Source organism: Drosophila ficusphila, unplaced genomic scaffold, assembly GCF_018152265.1.
Source record: "Drosophila ficusphila isolate 14025-0441.05 unplaced genomic scaffold, ASM1815226v1 contig_791, whole genome shotgun sequence".
Taxonomy (NCBI): domain Eukaryota; kingdom Metazoa; phylum Arthropoda; class Insecta; order Diptera; family Drosophilidae; genus Drosophila; species Drosophila ficusphila.
Genome location: NW_025064737.1, coordinates 25360176 through 25375841, shown reverse-complemented (window position 1 = coordinate 25375841; position 15666 = coordinate 25360176). Strand labels below are relative to the sequence as shown.

The following is a 15666-nucleotide window of genomic DNA, read 5'->3' as shown; positions in this document are numbered from 1 at the left end:
ATTTGAATGACTCGGCTTGCCGCCACATGAGAAGTTCTCTCTGATTTCATTTTATTTTTTGGCTTTTATTGTTTTTTGTGATTCTGATGTTATATGGCAAAACGTGCCAGAGTTCTGTTATTTTGCCTGTGTTCTTTTGGGTTTCAATTTTGAAATCACTTTTGGACAACTAACACAACGCCAGTGGCCGTCGGCCTGTCATAGAACTTCACCCACATAAATAATTCCCAGTGGTTGTTGGCCATGTTTTGTGTTGAATTTTAAATTCAGAAAAGTTGTTTAAAGTTGGTTGGTTAAATCGCAAGGCTTGTAACTTGTATGAACAAATTATGAACTTATTTATTGGGATGTAAACTTAAGTAATGTTAATTGATCTGGTTAGTTGGTTAATAAAATAATGCAAATACTCACATACTCTTGTTAACTAGTTTAGAAACAGAAAAAGATTTCCTATCTATTGACTCCATTGGGCTTTATTTGACTTAACTTTGCTATTGTCTCGACTCACTCGCAACTCACGAAAGGAAAATATTTGAGCAAGCGCTCCTTTTGACTTTTCAGCGGACTCTAAGATGTTCAGATGGAGATATGGTGGAGGTATAGTGTGTACAGGGTATGGACAATTGTAAATAAGGTAAGCAATCAGTGGAGCTGAACACAGTAGCTGTCGGTTTTGCGTGCAGATCAGGTTGGGCTGGGGCTTGTGTTCACATGTACGAGTATATATGCACGCCTATATGTTTGAGTGGCCCAGTCTGTTGAGATTAAAAACGCTTAAATATTTATTAAATGTGGGAGCGTGCAAAAGACAAGTTTGTGAGTCAGCTTAGAATGGCTGATTCGTGTCTGTGTGTTCGTATGCGAGTGCTAAACGAATGCTAAATATTTGCGCTAATTTATTTGGTGCATTAGACAGTGGCACTAAGTGGTATTATAAATATTTGGAACAGGTCTCCCTACCAGAATAGATAAATTGTGCATGTAGATTTATTATTTTTCGAATCGGTAGCCGACTATGAGATGTTAATCTGCAGTGTCATTAATTCAGTTTCGCTCTTTCCGCAAATGTGTCTTTCTATCTTTCTGTTACCATACGATTGCCACAATAACCGCACCGGAAACGCGATATCCACCGATTGTCGGGGGCTCTCTCTCTTGAGGTCTTGACTTTGGGGTTAACTTTCTCGAGGCAGACCTCACAAACGGAAAGCCAAGCTCCCAGACTTTTCAGTACACAGAGGAAAAGTGTCTTGTTCCTAAAATTAAAAAAATTATTACAAAGAAAGTAAGCCTTTACTAAGGCATCAAATCATATATTTCCCATCGGTTTTTCTCTGTGTACGGGATGTCACTTTCGAACACATACCCATCATATTGACAAGCGTAATGCCTGCAACCGACCATCCATCCATCCATCTATCTCCGATGTGTAATTGCTGCAATGGGAGCAACAACAGGCTTGAGATACATTTGTATCTCGCTCTGCTGAAAGGCTTTCAGCGTCCACCAGGATGTGCCGGGGCCAGCAAACAAGACGTTGACTTGACGGGTACAGTCGTCTAGCGAGCTGCTTGATTTTTTAATTATTTATGCCTAAGACACGTTAATGATTTTCCAAGGAATCGCCGCAGAATGCCACTAACTGGTTTTGGTTTTGCCGTCTCCCCAGCTGCATCTTGCCATCCCAGACATCGGGCTTCTTCCGTCTGAAGTTGGTTAGTCACTGTAATTGGCTAAACTTTGATTTCGCCTCGACTCGATAGGTGACCTGCAAACCGAGTGACAACTGAAATGAGGAGAATCGGACAGGCTTTTTCACTCACTTTGTCACAATCGCTTGACAAGTGTTTGATGTTCGTGATTGAATCGCCGGAATTTTTATAGTGAAAAAAGTGAGGCAGATATTTGAACTCGTAGCTTGTCGCCATTAAGATGTTTGGCATTGAGTTGGGGAAAATAGGATTTCTAACCTTAAACTTTAATCAGCCAAGAAATCAACTTACATTAGTTCAGCTCTCATAAATCCCCGTAAACGTTTATACAATCGCTTTAAGCTAATTGAACAATGGAATTCTAATGAAATTCTCCACGTGATTGAGGTAAACATTCGTAATGTGCAAATTCAACAATTCAAATGAAAAATCAATACCGCTGAGACTCATTTAGACAGGCCAACATGTAATGACGCCTTTGTGCACGACTATATATATGTCTAGCTATATGCTTAAATCAGCCGATACATATTTATGGCCTGGCACTTGGGGTGCACTCGATATTCAATGGAAAACGATGCATCAAAGTCACATTCGGAGGAGACACTCGTCATGATGTCGGTTTTTCAATGTAACCTTCAGCTGGGTGGCAGTCATCTTACAACACACGATTTTTCCACACACATTTGTTCACTCCGATGGTGGCATGACAATTGAATTGCAATTAAGCGGCCAAGTGCAATTAACTCAAACAATTACCAAGTCACCAAAGTCAGGCCCAAAAGTCACCAAAGCCGCCGCCAAAGTTGCAGCTATCATAATTGCTGTCCCCGTAAACGTTTCACTTTGGATTCGGTTTCGTTTTTGTACTCTTCAAAGGGGTATAATACTTTTACGTAATAGGTGTAAATTTATTCATTTATTTTTAAAATTATATCAGCGATTCACTAAGATATAAAAGAAGATTTTTCTATACATTTTTCAGTGCGTGAATTTTTAAATAAATTGTTTTAAAGAGCATTTCAAGAACTGACTTACTTAAACTAACCCACTTCACCTTATTTCGCTTTGCTTATTTTTGTGTTTAACTCAAATCGTGTGCAACTTTTGCCGCACATTACAGTTGATTTAATTACAATCAGAAGCTCATAGGAGGAAACTTGAACTCGAGATCAATGGAACGCTGCCTATACTACGGAGTATTATTTCAACTTTACTCGTATGTGGCTATGTTTTCCCTATTCTACATATCAAAGGCCTTCGCACGTTCCAGTTTGTCGGCTGAACTGCAACTGGGAAAACTTCGGAAAGAAAATTCAGAAAAATTAGCCTACACAATGCAATTAGTGGGGAAATTTGCTTTTAATGACATGATGGCACCAAGTCGCCGATGGAATTCGCTTTTGAGGCTGAGCGCGTAAATTGCGTAGAAATCGCCGAACGAGAAAGGGGAGCCAAACGGAACTGCACTGAAAGTGGGTTAGGAATTGTCATAATTGTTTTGCGCGCTTTTCCACTGCCTTGCCGTTTTTTTTTTTGTTCGCGATAGAGATATTGCAATTCTAAAGCTTCCACTTAGGGAATGCATTCATCACAGAGAAAGGGGAGCGAGATAATTGCGTGAGAAACCGGGCTAAGTGGCTGCAGCATAATTTCTTCATAACAATTACTAATCGGTCTCCCGAGCAATGATGTCTTACACGATTAAGATCTTCATTAGATGGTTATTTATCATGTCTCTTCCAGAAGCCTAATCTGTAATGTTTTTAATCTAATATGTATAATGCATACATACTTTTTTTATACTGCAGCAGACTTCGATTGCTTAGGGCTGTATAAAAATCTCCCCAATTGCCGGGTGAATCTTGTCTGAAATCTGCCGCTCTGGTTTCGAAATGGAACCCAATTCGAACCGACTCGTGCTATTGACAGCTGACATTACAACAAGTGTTTTGTGTCCTGTGCTTGGTTTCTGTTTGTGTTTGTACTTGTAATTGCTTTGCTTTTCGCTCGGAAAGGGTTTCCAAAAGGGTGGCTTTGAAGGGCAGACAGGAGGTGAAGGGACATGGCACGCACACTCCATGACGAAAGGCCATATGGCAGGTGCCTCTCAGCCCTTCAGCTCTCAGCGTAAAGGCAAATAGCGTTTTTTCATTACGATTTTGAGGGAAATTTGATACTCCCCCGACATCCTCGGCACATGGATGTCACTCCCCTTGCACTTGGAAAAAAGATTCGCCAATTTCCGGCCAAGCTGTTCCCGCTTAACGCAGAAAAATACCAAAATTATAAAAAAATATGTTTGTTTCAGCTATCAAAAATTAATTTATATTAAGGGAGTTTTGTACAAAATTTCTGCGAGTGTAGAATCTGCAACCCTCGGATGGTTTTCGCAACTCATATCGCACACTCAGCGACCTGCACATCCAGCCCTCTTTCTCGTCTGCAATATTAAAGTTTGGGCGAGTTTTGTTGCAAATTCTAGTCAAATATGCGAAATTTGTCGTCTGCAGCTGTCGGCCTGCTGCCGTCCCCCGAATTTCCCCCAATTCCCCGATGAATCCCCCCTCGAAATGCACTCGCTTCAGTGCATTTGCGTCTCAGTCAAATTTCATTCCGCTTAAACCCACGCCAAAAAAGGATGTCGTTGGAAAAAGATACGAAACGCTTATGTCAGAGTTTTATTTTTATATCTGGATCGTTTCTGCAAAAACTGAATTCCATTTAACGGTAGCTATTCCACTTAATATTCAATAAAATAAAAATAATTGATTAAATAATCGGATACGATTAAAAGTAATTTTGCTGAGATCGACAATATTTTGAGTTGCTGCACAAAGCTTATTATTAAAAAAATATTGTAACCATGTTGCATTTTGTTGCTTACCGGATATAGTTTTGAAGTACCTTGTTTATGTAGGTAAATATACATTTTTTGTTAAATAAAAAAAAATATATATCCTACATAAATAACTATTTTCAAATGTGTTAAGCAGGGCGGTGCAATTAAGTTAATTACAGATTATATTGCGTGTCAAATTCAAATTCGGGTTTAAGAAGCATCAAATGAGTAGCTTAAAAACAATAAGTTGGCTTCCTTTAAAGTAAGCCAAAAGCAATATGTTACAGTCATCGGTTGTTGAGTCCCACACGAAGATTAAAACCCAAGCTCGATTTGTATATAATTTATTACGCCTGTCTATATATTTAATTTTAATTTCTGTGCCTTGTATTTGTTGTGTTTGGTCCCTTCAAACTTATACGTCTACGAATATGGAAGTGCCATCGAATTAATCGCCACTTTGCGTTTACCTTTTTGTTTTCGTTTTCGATCTGGGAGATCCATTATGGTTTCCTAAGGTAGGCCTATGTCTGGTGACCTTCAGATCGAAGCCGTCTTAAAATAGAGATTCAAGAAATCGGCATTGTCATTCACGCAGATCTAGAAGAGATACTCGTAAGCCCCGACAGTTTGCCAGCTCATTCATGAATCCATTCGTTACTTTGATGAGTTGCCGCACTTGAGCGCACTTCAGCGTTGACTTTTGATGTGTTTTTTGTGCGTTTTTCTATTTGAATGGTGCTTGAAAAAGTGCTACAACACTCGAACACTTCCACCCGAAATACGGAACAGAATTCCCGCCGCCAGTCATTCAAAAGGAAATTGAAAAAATTGTAAAATGAAACATGAAAAAATTGAGTCTAATGCTAATAAAATTGATTAACATGACGCAGATTGATGACTGTCAGGGCCACGTCTGCCACGCACTCAGTGCACAATTTATGTTGTTGTTTCAAATTCCCCACACAGAGAAAATAAATATTTATTACTTTTGAAACTGTAGTTAATAACAATGTGGTTTCCCCTATATCATATCATTGCCACAAGCTCTGAAGATATTTGAAGTAGAATTTACTTGTAATTTTTTTAAATATAAATTATTATATCAGAATATTTTTTCTCGTGTTGATACATACACTTTATTAATTGCCAGTCAACACAGCCAACACAAATCGATTTTCTGTTTCTTATATATAATCCCTTTTTTACATATTCGGTGGCACAACTTTGACATTGCAACACTTCTGCCTGCCGAATGTTAATCTCTGTGAAATTGTATGTTAAGCTTGGGATCAAAATGAAATGTTGACTGACGCCTTGGGAGGGGTCATTATTTCATTGATAAATCGCCGAAGCGTGCGTTTTCCGCTTTCAAAAATATTTACATATCGCAACCTCAAGCATCAATTTACTCATTTTTCTTTTCCCGAGTTATGTGAAAAATATTTGATGTAAAGCGATTTTCAGTGAGCCGACATTCCACAAATATGTCTGTGCTTTTCGGTTTGTCATATTAATAAGATAATTATGCTTGAATGAATTTTTATTTAATCTTATAAAAGTAAACGTGGTCAGCTTTATTTGTCTCAAATAATCTGTAAACTCCTTTGTTGATTTTATATTGTAAACGAAAATATATTTAAAATGGTATTTTATTATAATGTTTTTTTTTATTTATCCTCCAATTCCCACACCAAATTTTTCCCATATGCATAACTCCAGTCCCATATCGTATATCACACGCACTTAATCCCTACTTTCATTTCTTATTTTTTCCCACTCTTCGCAGACATTACACAACTTTATATTTAATTGAAAATCAGCCAAACTCATTTTTTACTGGGCTTTGGGGTCTGTTTGTATCGGCTTACCAATCCGAAAGAAAAATACAAAAATTATGTCACTTGCGGCTTTCCTCTAAACCCTAAACATTGTAATTGTTGTTGAGTGTAGAGTGTGCATATATGCGAGTATATATAGATATATTTCTCTTTATTTCTCTGCATTGCACTATGGGAAAAAAGTCGATTTTTTTGGCATTAATTAATAACTTGAGAACTAATCAACATTTTATTGATCTGTTTTTTGATTCCAGTTAATAATAAAATAAGGAATGTATTTTAAGAAAATGGGGTGTGGCCTCGCCCATTTTTTAGATTTAAAAAATTTTTTTTAATGAAAAATATTAAAAAAAAAAATTTTTTATTTTTGGAATAAAATAGTTAAACAAAACAATTTAAAAAAAAGTTCGTTGTCCTAACTTTTTTTTTAATAATTATATAGATTTTTTTGCATTTTGCGGAACACTTTTTTAGAGCCTGTAACAAAAAAGTATAAAACTTTGATTTTAGTTAATATGTTTATGTTTTTCAGACTTTTTTCCATGGTCCACCTGGTTCTTAGCGTTTTTTATTGAAAAAAATGTTTTCGAGCTTAGCCAAGTGTCATGTCTTCTCTCAAGCTGTGTTAAATTTGTATTGCTAGGTTAGCACCTTAAAAGTTAAATTTTGAAGAAACGTGCAAAAAGTTGCAAAAATGATTAGTTTTGCGATATTAGGGATACATTTGGTAATAACTTTGCGTTTTTACCTTTTTGCAACGTTGTGCCATTTATAAGTTATACACCACGGAACACAAACAAACTTGTTAGTTTTAAGCTAAAAAGATACACATATAAAACAGTTCACAGTTGGACAACAAGTCATAATAATCAAAACATGTAATCTAAGATACATTCATAAAAACCTTTGCTATGATTTGCCATAATCAGAAATAATAAATCAATTTGTTGCTCCACAAAATAAACAATCAAAGTTTGCAAAGATTTTTCACTAATTTAAGCACACAACAAAGTCAATCGAACATCTGACTTTGTTCGTTTATCAACATTATAGTGTTGTTAGTAAAAAATCTTAGATAACGGTTCTTGGCTAATTAGGGTATGTAAATTCAAAAAATATATTTTATTTTTGAAAATAATTTGTAAAATAATTTGATTTTATTCCAAAAAAAATCGACTTTTTTCCCATAGTGCATTGTGCATAAAACTGTCTGGGGTAACTTGATACTCGGCTAAAACTGTGGCGACAATTGTTTGTCTGTTTCATTGTGACTCGGGTTGGGTGGTTTTTTTTATGGTAGCTGCAAAGTCTTTGGGGGAAGGTTGTGGAGTTTAAACTGAAGTGCTTTTATATTTGACTTTTGCCGTTTCATGTTTCCTTAAATACCATATTTGTTATTGGCTGCCAATTGCAGTGAATAAAATTTATTATAATTGTTCAGAGCTTCTTCTCCATGATATTTTCCTTTTTACTTCCCTTCCGTAAGTCGCTTTCCCACGCTGATTTATTTAGTCATTGGAAACATTTTTTCTCCTGCAGTAATTGTAAACTTCTTCACTTTTTTTGTAGTTTTGTAGTTTGTGCAAGCACCGCAACCATTCCGCTATTTGTCTCTTTCTGCTTTGAAAAATACTTAGCATATTTTATCGGCCAACATTCGTCACGTTGCAGGAGATGTGAAAAGTGTTTGGCGATTATGTGGAGAAATGGAGGACTTCTCCGCCGCCGCTCCCCGCAATTTGTCACCCGGCATGAGGTGTCGGGTCCCATGTTCTGGCTTCTCAATTACAGAACCCATAAAACCGTCGGAGACCCGGGAAACTGAATGGGGTCTAGACTCCGAAGAGCGAAGAGCTATTAAAACCACAAATTGCCGTAACTTGGCTAAGATATATCCGCTTCCGCTTTGCCCGCTGCCGCATCATTTATCTTTCGTTCTTTTCGGCTCTTCTCCAGCTACTGCCTCTTATTTATTTCACCATCTTTCCATATTCTAGCATTAATCTCTGTTCTTCTGCGGTTTGATTTGCATTCATTTGTGGCAGGAGTTCTGGTCACCTTTTTTTTGCGGGGAAATTACTGGCAACTTTGAAGCTTGCCAGAGTTCATTGTTTGCTTAAGTTTCGTTTTTATTAACACCTCAGACTAACCGCAGAATGAGTTTTTCTCGCGTGCTTACCAACAAAATGTTAACCCATTTATGGCGAGTTAACTGTAGCTTAACTGTAGATTTACCTAAAAAAAGGTCATAATTATTAAGGCATAATTTCTTTTTTTAAACACATCATAACATGTTGTTTTCCATTTAAGTGGAATTACTTTTTGTTAAGCTATCTATAGATGTATTCCAAAGAACAGCAAATACTTTTAGTCTATCCACTACAAGACTAACTCAAATCGCTTCACTTAACCTTCAAACCCTTTCGCTCTCGGCTGAATTGCAACACTTTTTCCGATCGTAACATTTAAGAACATAATGCCGGGGCAACCACCTAAAAACGTGCCAATACCTAGCCTGCGGTCACATGGACAACATTGTTTGCCACACATTTCCCCCCGGCGGAGCATCTTCATCTGGTCGGAGTAATTTACAAGTACGAAATCGGGCGATGGCCATCAGGAGTTGCAGCCTGGTGTTCGGGTTTGGACCCTATTTTCATTCTGCTGCTTCTGGCATTGCATAAATTTGCAGTTGCTGCTGCCGTGAGAAGTTCTGCGATGATTTTCTCACGCATGTCTCTAGGATATGCACGAGTGAGCCGAGCTTCTTCTCGACTTGTACTTGTACTTGTACTTGTAGCCAGAGACTTATTATAATTTGTGAACTATTTTTCACTAGTTCCTTCCTGCAGACTCCCCGCTTCCGTTCTCCCCAATTAGCATTCCGCCTGGGAACAGCATATTTTCCAGGGGGGTTACAACAAATTGCAACAGGTTCAAAAACTAATTTGCATGCATGAAATTTGCTTTGCGAGTTCAGCTGACTTGACTTGTCTGGAGTTCTCGGTTGGAGTTTTAGTCTTTTCAGACACGATCGAGACACAGTCGCTTAACCGTCACATATATACATATCTACTATATCTACTCTATATGTATATATGTGTGGAGAGCCGAGAATAATCAGAAACTTGTCTAAAAGCAGCAGCTGGTGGCGATCAAGCCTAGCCTCTATTCGAATCCGTTTGTTTACATTGGAGTGCGAGTGTGCCAGTTGCCATTGTCTGGCAATGCGGTTGGTCTCCATTCTCATTTCTTATTTTTGCCGCATTTTTCAATTGAACTTGAAGTGTCTGTCGCGGAGTGACGCTCCCCTGAATTCAAAGACCGAAAAAGACTTGCCTAGATTTGGACAACTCGCCGGTTAAGTGTGTGGCAAATACAGTCCGTTTCAGCGAGTTAAAAATTAATTACAACCAATGGAGTTCAATATATTTAAGAGTATATAGAACACACAATGATATGCTATTGTGGAAAGCAATAAATAGAATAATAATGGTTTAGGGTACCTATTCTTCGATTCCATTTGCTCAGTTTTATTTACCTTGTCGCGTATGTTTCATAATTATTCTCTGCGCCATAAATGAATGCTATCACTTTGATCTCGCTCACTTTGGCGGGGTATCCGATATTAAAGTGTCTGTCAGGGGTGTCTTTATAGCTTATAGCATATAATATATTCCCCATCCGATTTCTTTATACCACTCGATGTGTGTTCAGTGCTGATTGACATTTGGCCGGCATTTGAAGTGATCTATATGCATCGCTCAGCTGAGGCTGCTGTCTCGTAAATCATGCCACGAACAACGATTTATATGTCTGCACACTGGGTATATATATTTAGCATCTGACTCTAAGGTTAAACAGGATTATTCGTACACCTTTTTCTTTCCACTCTGAGTCGGTGCGTGAGTTTTGTCTGGGTTTCCATTTGCCTGCATTAGAGTTCTTGTTTTGGCTGCGACTTTTTGCCACGCTAATTATAATTTATGTTGGTCATGTTGAAAGTGACATGTGTTTACCATGTTACCGAGAATGCAACTCATAAATTGTGTGTGCTACTATAATTTATGCAACGGCAACGTTCTACCACATTTGAAGTGTAAACTAATTATGCCGCATTTGTTTCCTCTTTCAGATGCCGCCAATTTGGAGGACAGTCCCGAGGTGGAAAAAATCCAAAAGGAAATCGAAACGATCGATTACATTGACAAGTAAGTGGACACCAAAACATCGGGTTCAACTCGATTTATTTGCGGAGAGTGAATTACCATGTCAGTTACCATGGAGCGGACAATTACCAGATCTTGGCCTGAACTTGTGCAATTTTCCTGTTTTCTGTGTGGTTAACGCCCTACGACTAAATTTATTCGCCGCCAATTGCTGGGTGGAGAATTAACTTGTTGCAATTTCGCGAAAACCATAATTGTTTACTAATCCCAGTGTGCCGCCGCGGTAAAGTTTCCTTGGCTGCTGCTGTAGTTGCTGAGGCAATGTTTACGTCCGATTATGCAAATTGTGTATACGACACGTTGACCAATCCTCAAAATTGACAAAGCACTGCGACGACAGTCGGGTGTTATTACCGTTTTTTGGCTTGATTGCTCTACAATTTGCCGATTGCTTGATGAAACATTCATGATTTCAGTTGGGGAATCGAACATATGCTCTTTGAAATTATTTTTTGGGAATGTCTAAAGATGATATTAAACGTATGTACAAATTAATATCAATTAGTGTGCAAGGTAATTATTAATTATTCCTTTACTTTATCTGCAATTTCCCACCCGAAAACAGCCCGTTACACTTAAGTTGAAACCGCGTCCCATTTTGGAGCTGGTTCAAACATTGAAACAAGCTCAAAGTGTGAATTATGCAGCCATTTTTTCTCGGAGTTTTTATGTGTTCGTCTTAATTATTTTATTGCCTGCGGTCATGAGCGCGCATTTAAGCCATTTGCGGACTGCAATTGAGCGACAGCTCCTCGACCACAAATGCAACAACATCGCGGGGACGTCAGAGAGATTCGGATCGTCGAAGTTGTTACCGTTTATATGGCCAATGAACACGGGCAAGTTTCTGCAGAAGTAGACTTTTTTATCCCCCTAAATGTTGCGCAATGTTTAATTCACTTAAACAGCCGCCAAAATCGGTTGGTGTGGCGAGATTTTCTTTATTTTTTTTTATGCTTCGTTCGCTCTGTGGCAACTTGTTAACTTTTTTCAGTCTTTTTAACTGTCCCGAGATCATGTTGTTTTACGGGCGGTGGCGGCCTGTCCAATCGTCAATGTGTTTAATACATAATTTCCTTATCGATTGCGGGATTTTCTTGTTTCGGCGTTTTTTCTTGTGCCATTGGCTGGTTAGCTTTTGATATGTAGTTGAGATTTGATTTCTTGAAGTTTAATGACTTCAAATAATTATGATATTCAGCCAGGTAGCCTGAGTCGTTGTCGTTGTCCAGTTTGTGATGTGTCTGTGTGCGGCACTTTTTTGGTTTCTGGTTTCCAATTGATGCAATATCAGAAACAAGTTCCCATGTCTTCCACTTCTTCGACGACTTCTTCTTAATTAACTTCCCATACTATATCAATTTCACTCCGAGATTGAAGACTCAGGTGGAAGTTGTTGCCTGGGAAGAGCAAACAAAAAAAAACGAGAAAAGCATAACGAGATCGGAGCGACAAAATGGTCTCGAAAGAAAATGTAAAAAACGTTTTTGCAATAACGAATGAAGCTTGGCGAAAACGTGTAAGAAGTTATACAAGCTTTTGATTCCATCAATTAAATCCGGTAGAAAACTACAAAGGTAAAACTACTTCAATAAAAAAAAATATTAAAAAAATATTTGACATAAGCCATCGTTGAAATCTTTTCACTAGTTTCGCATTAAACTTAAGCTGCAGCATTAAAAAGGTTAACTTTATTTACACCTTTTGCGGAGGCGTGACATTTCCTTTAGCCGTAAACAAATTTCAGGCCAAACCCAAAAATGTTATCCATCCGCATCAGTGTTCCCATTATGATTCGCCTTGGCGTAGGTTAAAAGTCATCGCGACCACTTAGCCATAAATTAAATCATCATCATTAGCGTGACTCTGACCCATAATTAGAATATTATCTCCGTCGACTAATCAAATGCATTTGAATTTAGATAAGTAAACAAATTGAACGAACAGCCAAGTCATTTCGAACTCCTACAACTTAATGAGGCGAAGTGATCGCATATTTATAAGGCGATGAGGAGAAGCGCGGGAGGCAACACTTTCTTTTGGGATAAGTTTCACTTTCCACTGGATAAATCGAAGACCTTTTCATCGCACCAAATCGCCAACAACATAACAAAAACATAAAACTGGTTCAGCTCTCGTATGCAAATGAAGTTCAACAAACGCACGATTCCAGCTGGCAATTTGTCGCCCCAACGAAACGCATTTAAATTAGCATACAAAAAACAAAGAAGAAATACTGAAAAACGTGCGAATATCGAAGCAAGTTTAATCGAAATTTGATTACGAAATTTCCTATGCAAAAAACAAAAAATAAACACACAAGAGGGAAACTTTCACTTGTCGTTTTTAATTGCCGATTTGGGTTTTTAAGGAGGAGGAGTTTAAAGGATGGCTGCAGTGTTATATGGGTTTTCCTCAAATTAAATGCAATTGAGCTTTCCGTGATTTTCCTTGCTTCGACAGATTATAGTTTGGGCAGCCAATTGCCACTTGTGGCATGCCAATGCGTTTGATGAACTTTCGGTTGAGTCGGAAAACGTGTAACCGTAAACCCTGCTGGTGGCATATCATTACACGATTTTACTCGAAGAAAAACCCCAAAAGACGGCGCTGAAACAGGTGTAACCAGTGACCGACCGATCGACTGTTACGTGACGTCTTGATGGGAGACTTCGAGCAAACAGATTATAATAACAATAACAACGAAGAGCACAAATAAAACACAGCAACAAAAGCAACCAGCATTTAATGCTATAAGGAGAAGTTTGTTTTAGCTGCCGCTGGCTAAAGTCAAGTTTAAATACCAAAAGGTTGCCACCAATTGGATTTAACATAACAAAGGCAGAGCCCCATCGAGTGAAACAACAACAGCAGATCGAAAACGAAACAATAAATACGGCTTATAAACAGCTTTTCAAGGGTCGAGGGTAAAGGGCAGAGTTTAGCGCAAAAACAAATTGGGGGACTTACTTATTCGAAATGAGTAGCAAGTATAAAAGTAGATAACCATTAATTGCCTTGCTTTTCCACAAAGATACAAAGCGATGTAATTAAACAAAATCTAAGATTTTGTTGATTTTCAAACGAACTTCATTTAATAATGATCCATCAAAGCTAAATCTCCGACCAAGATACCATTGCAATCTATGCAAATCGGTAAAACACAAAAATATTTTCCTTAACGAAAAGACAAAGAAACGAGTTTGTCGCCTAAGTCTTTTGTTTTGTCATGCAACCGAACAGACAATAAATCTATTTATAATGATAAATTAATATGTGAAAAAAGGCAATCAAGTTATTGTTTCGGAGAAGTGGTTGAGGAGGGGGAGGCCACATTTAGCGCTCTAATTAAACATTTATCCTTTATCGGATTTTCCATTGCATCACATCATCCGGCAACGCCTGAAATGCAATCAAAGAGCCGAGACCAAATATTTTATGGCTTTTTAATGGATGATGGAAAATGGTTTAAATGCAGCCGTATGCCTTGCACAATTTGTGGGCGTTTTGCCAGAGCCCCGTTTTTTTTTTAAACCTTTTTTTCGATTTTTATTTTTGTGGCATAGACCACCTACAAATATTATGAGCCGATATTAAATGCAGCAGTTTTATTGGAACACAGACAGCGGGCACAGCGCACAGGTCGAAGTTGCAAAATCTTTTTATTTTTTTTTTCTGTTTCAATTCTATGCACACCTTGGCACAAAACGCTTTCACAACAATAAAAGAGAAAAAGCTTAAATAAAAATACGTTTAGGGCCTGCGGGGGCATGTGGCACGAGCCTTGGCCAAGTTGAAATGCAAAAACCGTCTGAGAGACAAGTAAATTAAGAGGTGGAGACCGCGGAGCTGCCTTTTCGGCGGTGTTGGAGTTACGTTTCTCAACTTGTTAATGGAAATTGAAATGAATATACGAGGAAGTGGTTAACTAAAAAAGGAGGATCATTTCGATCATTTCTGTAGCATTCAACTTTAATTAGAATTCTAATGAGATTCCGCTTATCTGGTATTCTTTCATTTAAATTGATTACATTTTTTAGAATGTTTTCATATAAATATTGCTTTAAAATAACATATATACCTCTTCGCACCCTGCAGTCTTTATTTATTAATATTTTTGGGCGGTTTGCTGTTAAAATGTTTTGTGGCCTCAACTCACTTGACACATAAATTGCTGGTCGGATTTTCATAGCCGCTGATTATGCAGATTGCAGCTGAGCAAGAAAAACGCAGTGCAATTGCTCAGTCAAATTGTGTCCCTTCCCCTTGAAGGAAGTTCCCACTTTTTTGTGGCATTACCGTTAGGGCCACGTTGGGCGCCACTAAAGCAGTGAAGGGGGGTAAAAGTTAAAATGCAGAGAGCGATGGCCACACGTGAAATTAGCATAGGAGAAGCAGAGAAGGCAGCCAACGTGAGCTTGGCACAATCTAGCCGAGCGGGGGGCAAGTCAGACAACAATAAAACATAACTATAAACTGTTTGGCCATATAACACTGGTCTTAGCATGCAAGCAGCGCTCATCGGCCAACTGGGACCTCAACTCGACTCGACTCCAACCAAAGTCTTAAGTCCAGACATTCAAAGAGGGAACTCTCGGGCTCTACGAGATGGAAACAAACTTGCACGACAGCTGTTGGCGTTGGCCTGACAATCATCCTGGCCAGGATAAGGGGGGAATTTGGAGTTGGAGTTGGGGAACTGTTAAAGCAATATGAGGGGACAGGACTTTGTGGACTTCGTGGACAGACTTGGCCAGTCAGCTTTCAGCCAGCTGAAAACGACAGATAAACAACTCGGACTGGCAGCCTTTTCTTTTTGCAGTTTCGGTTATTTTCTTGAATTTATATGCCAAAGACGTGCAAATTTTGAACCAGTTTATAAACAAAGCCGGGCTAACAGGCCGTAAACAAAAGCGTCTCCCGAGAGTCTTGTGAGTTATGGCGAAATTTGTATGCCTTGCACCCGTCAACGATTGACTACTGACTACTGCATGGGTTTATTATTGCCAGCCGAGGGTCTTTTCTTTATCGCTGGATAGGTC

The 15666-nt window shown here is 38.4% G+C and overlaps 1 protein-coding gene across 7 annotated transcripts in view; it reads left to right on the top strand.

Annotated features, from left to right (window-relative positions):
- The window catches only part of LOC108099317 (tight junction protein ZO-1), an 82662-nt gene that overhangs the window by 23315 nt on the left and 43681 nt on the right, over positions 1-15666 (top strand). For all 7 annotated transcript variants that reach the window (XM_017202729.2, XM_017202731.2, XM_017202728.2 and 4 more), the window contains exon 2: positions 10531-10606. In XM_017202729.2, coding sequence (XP_017058218.1) covers positions 10531-10606 — 76 coding nt within the window. The remainder of the gene's footprint in view (positions 1-10530; positions 10607-15666) is intronic.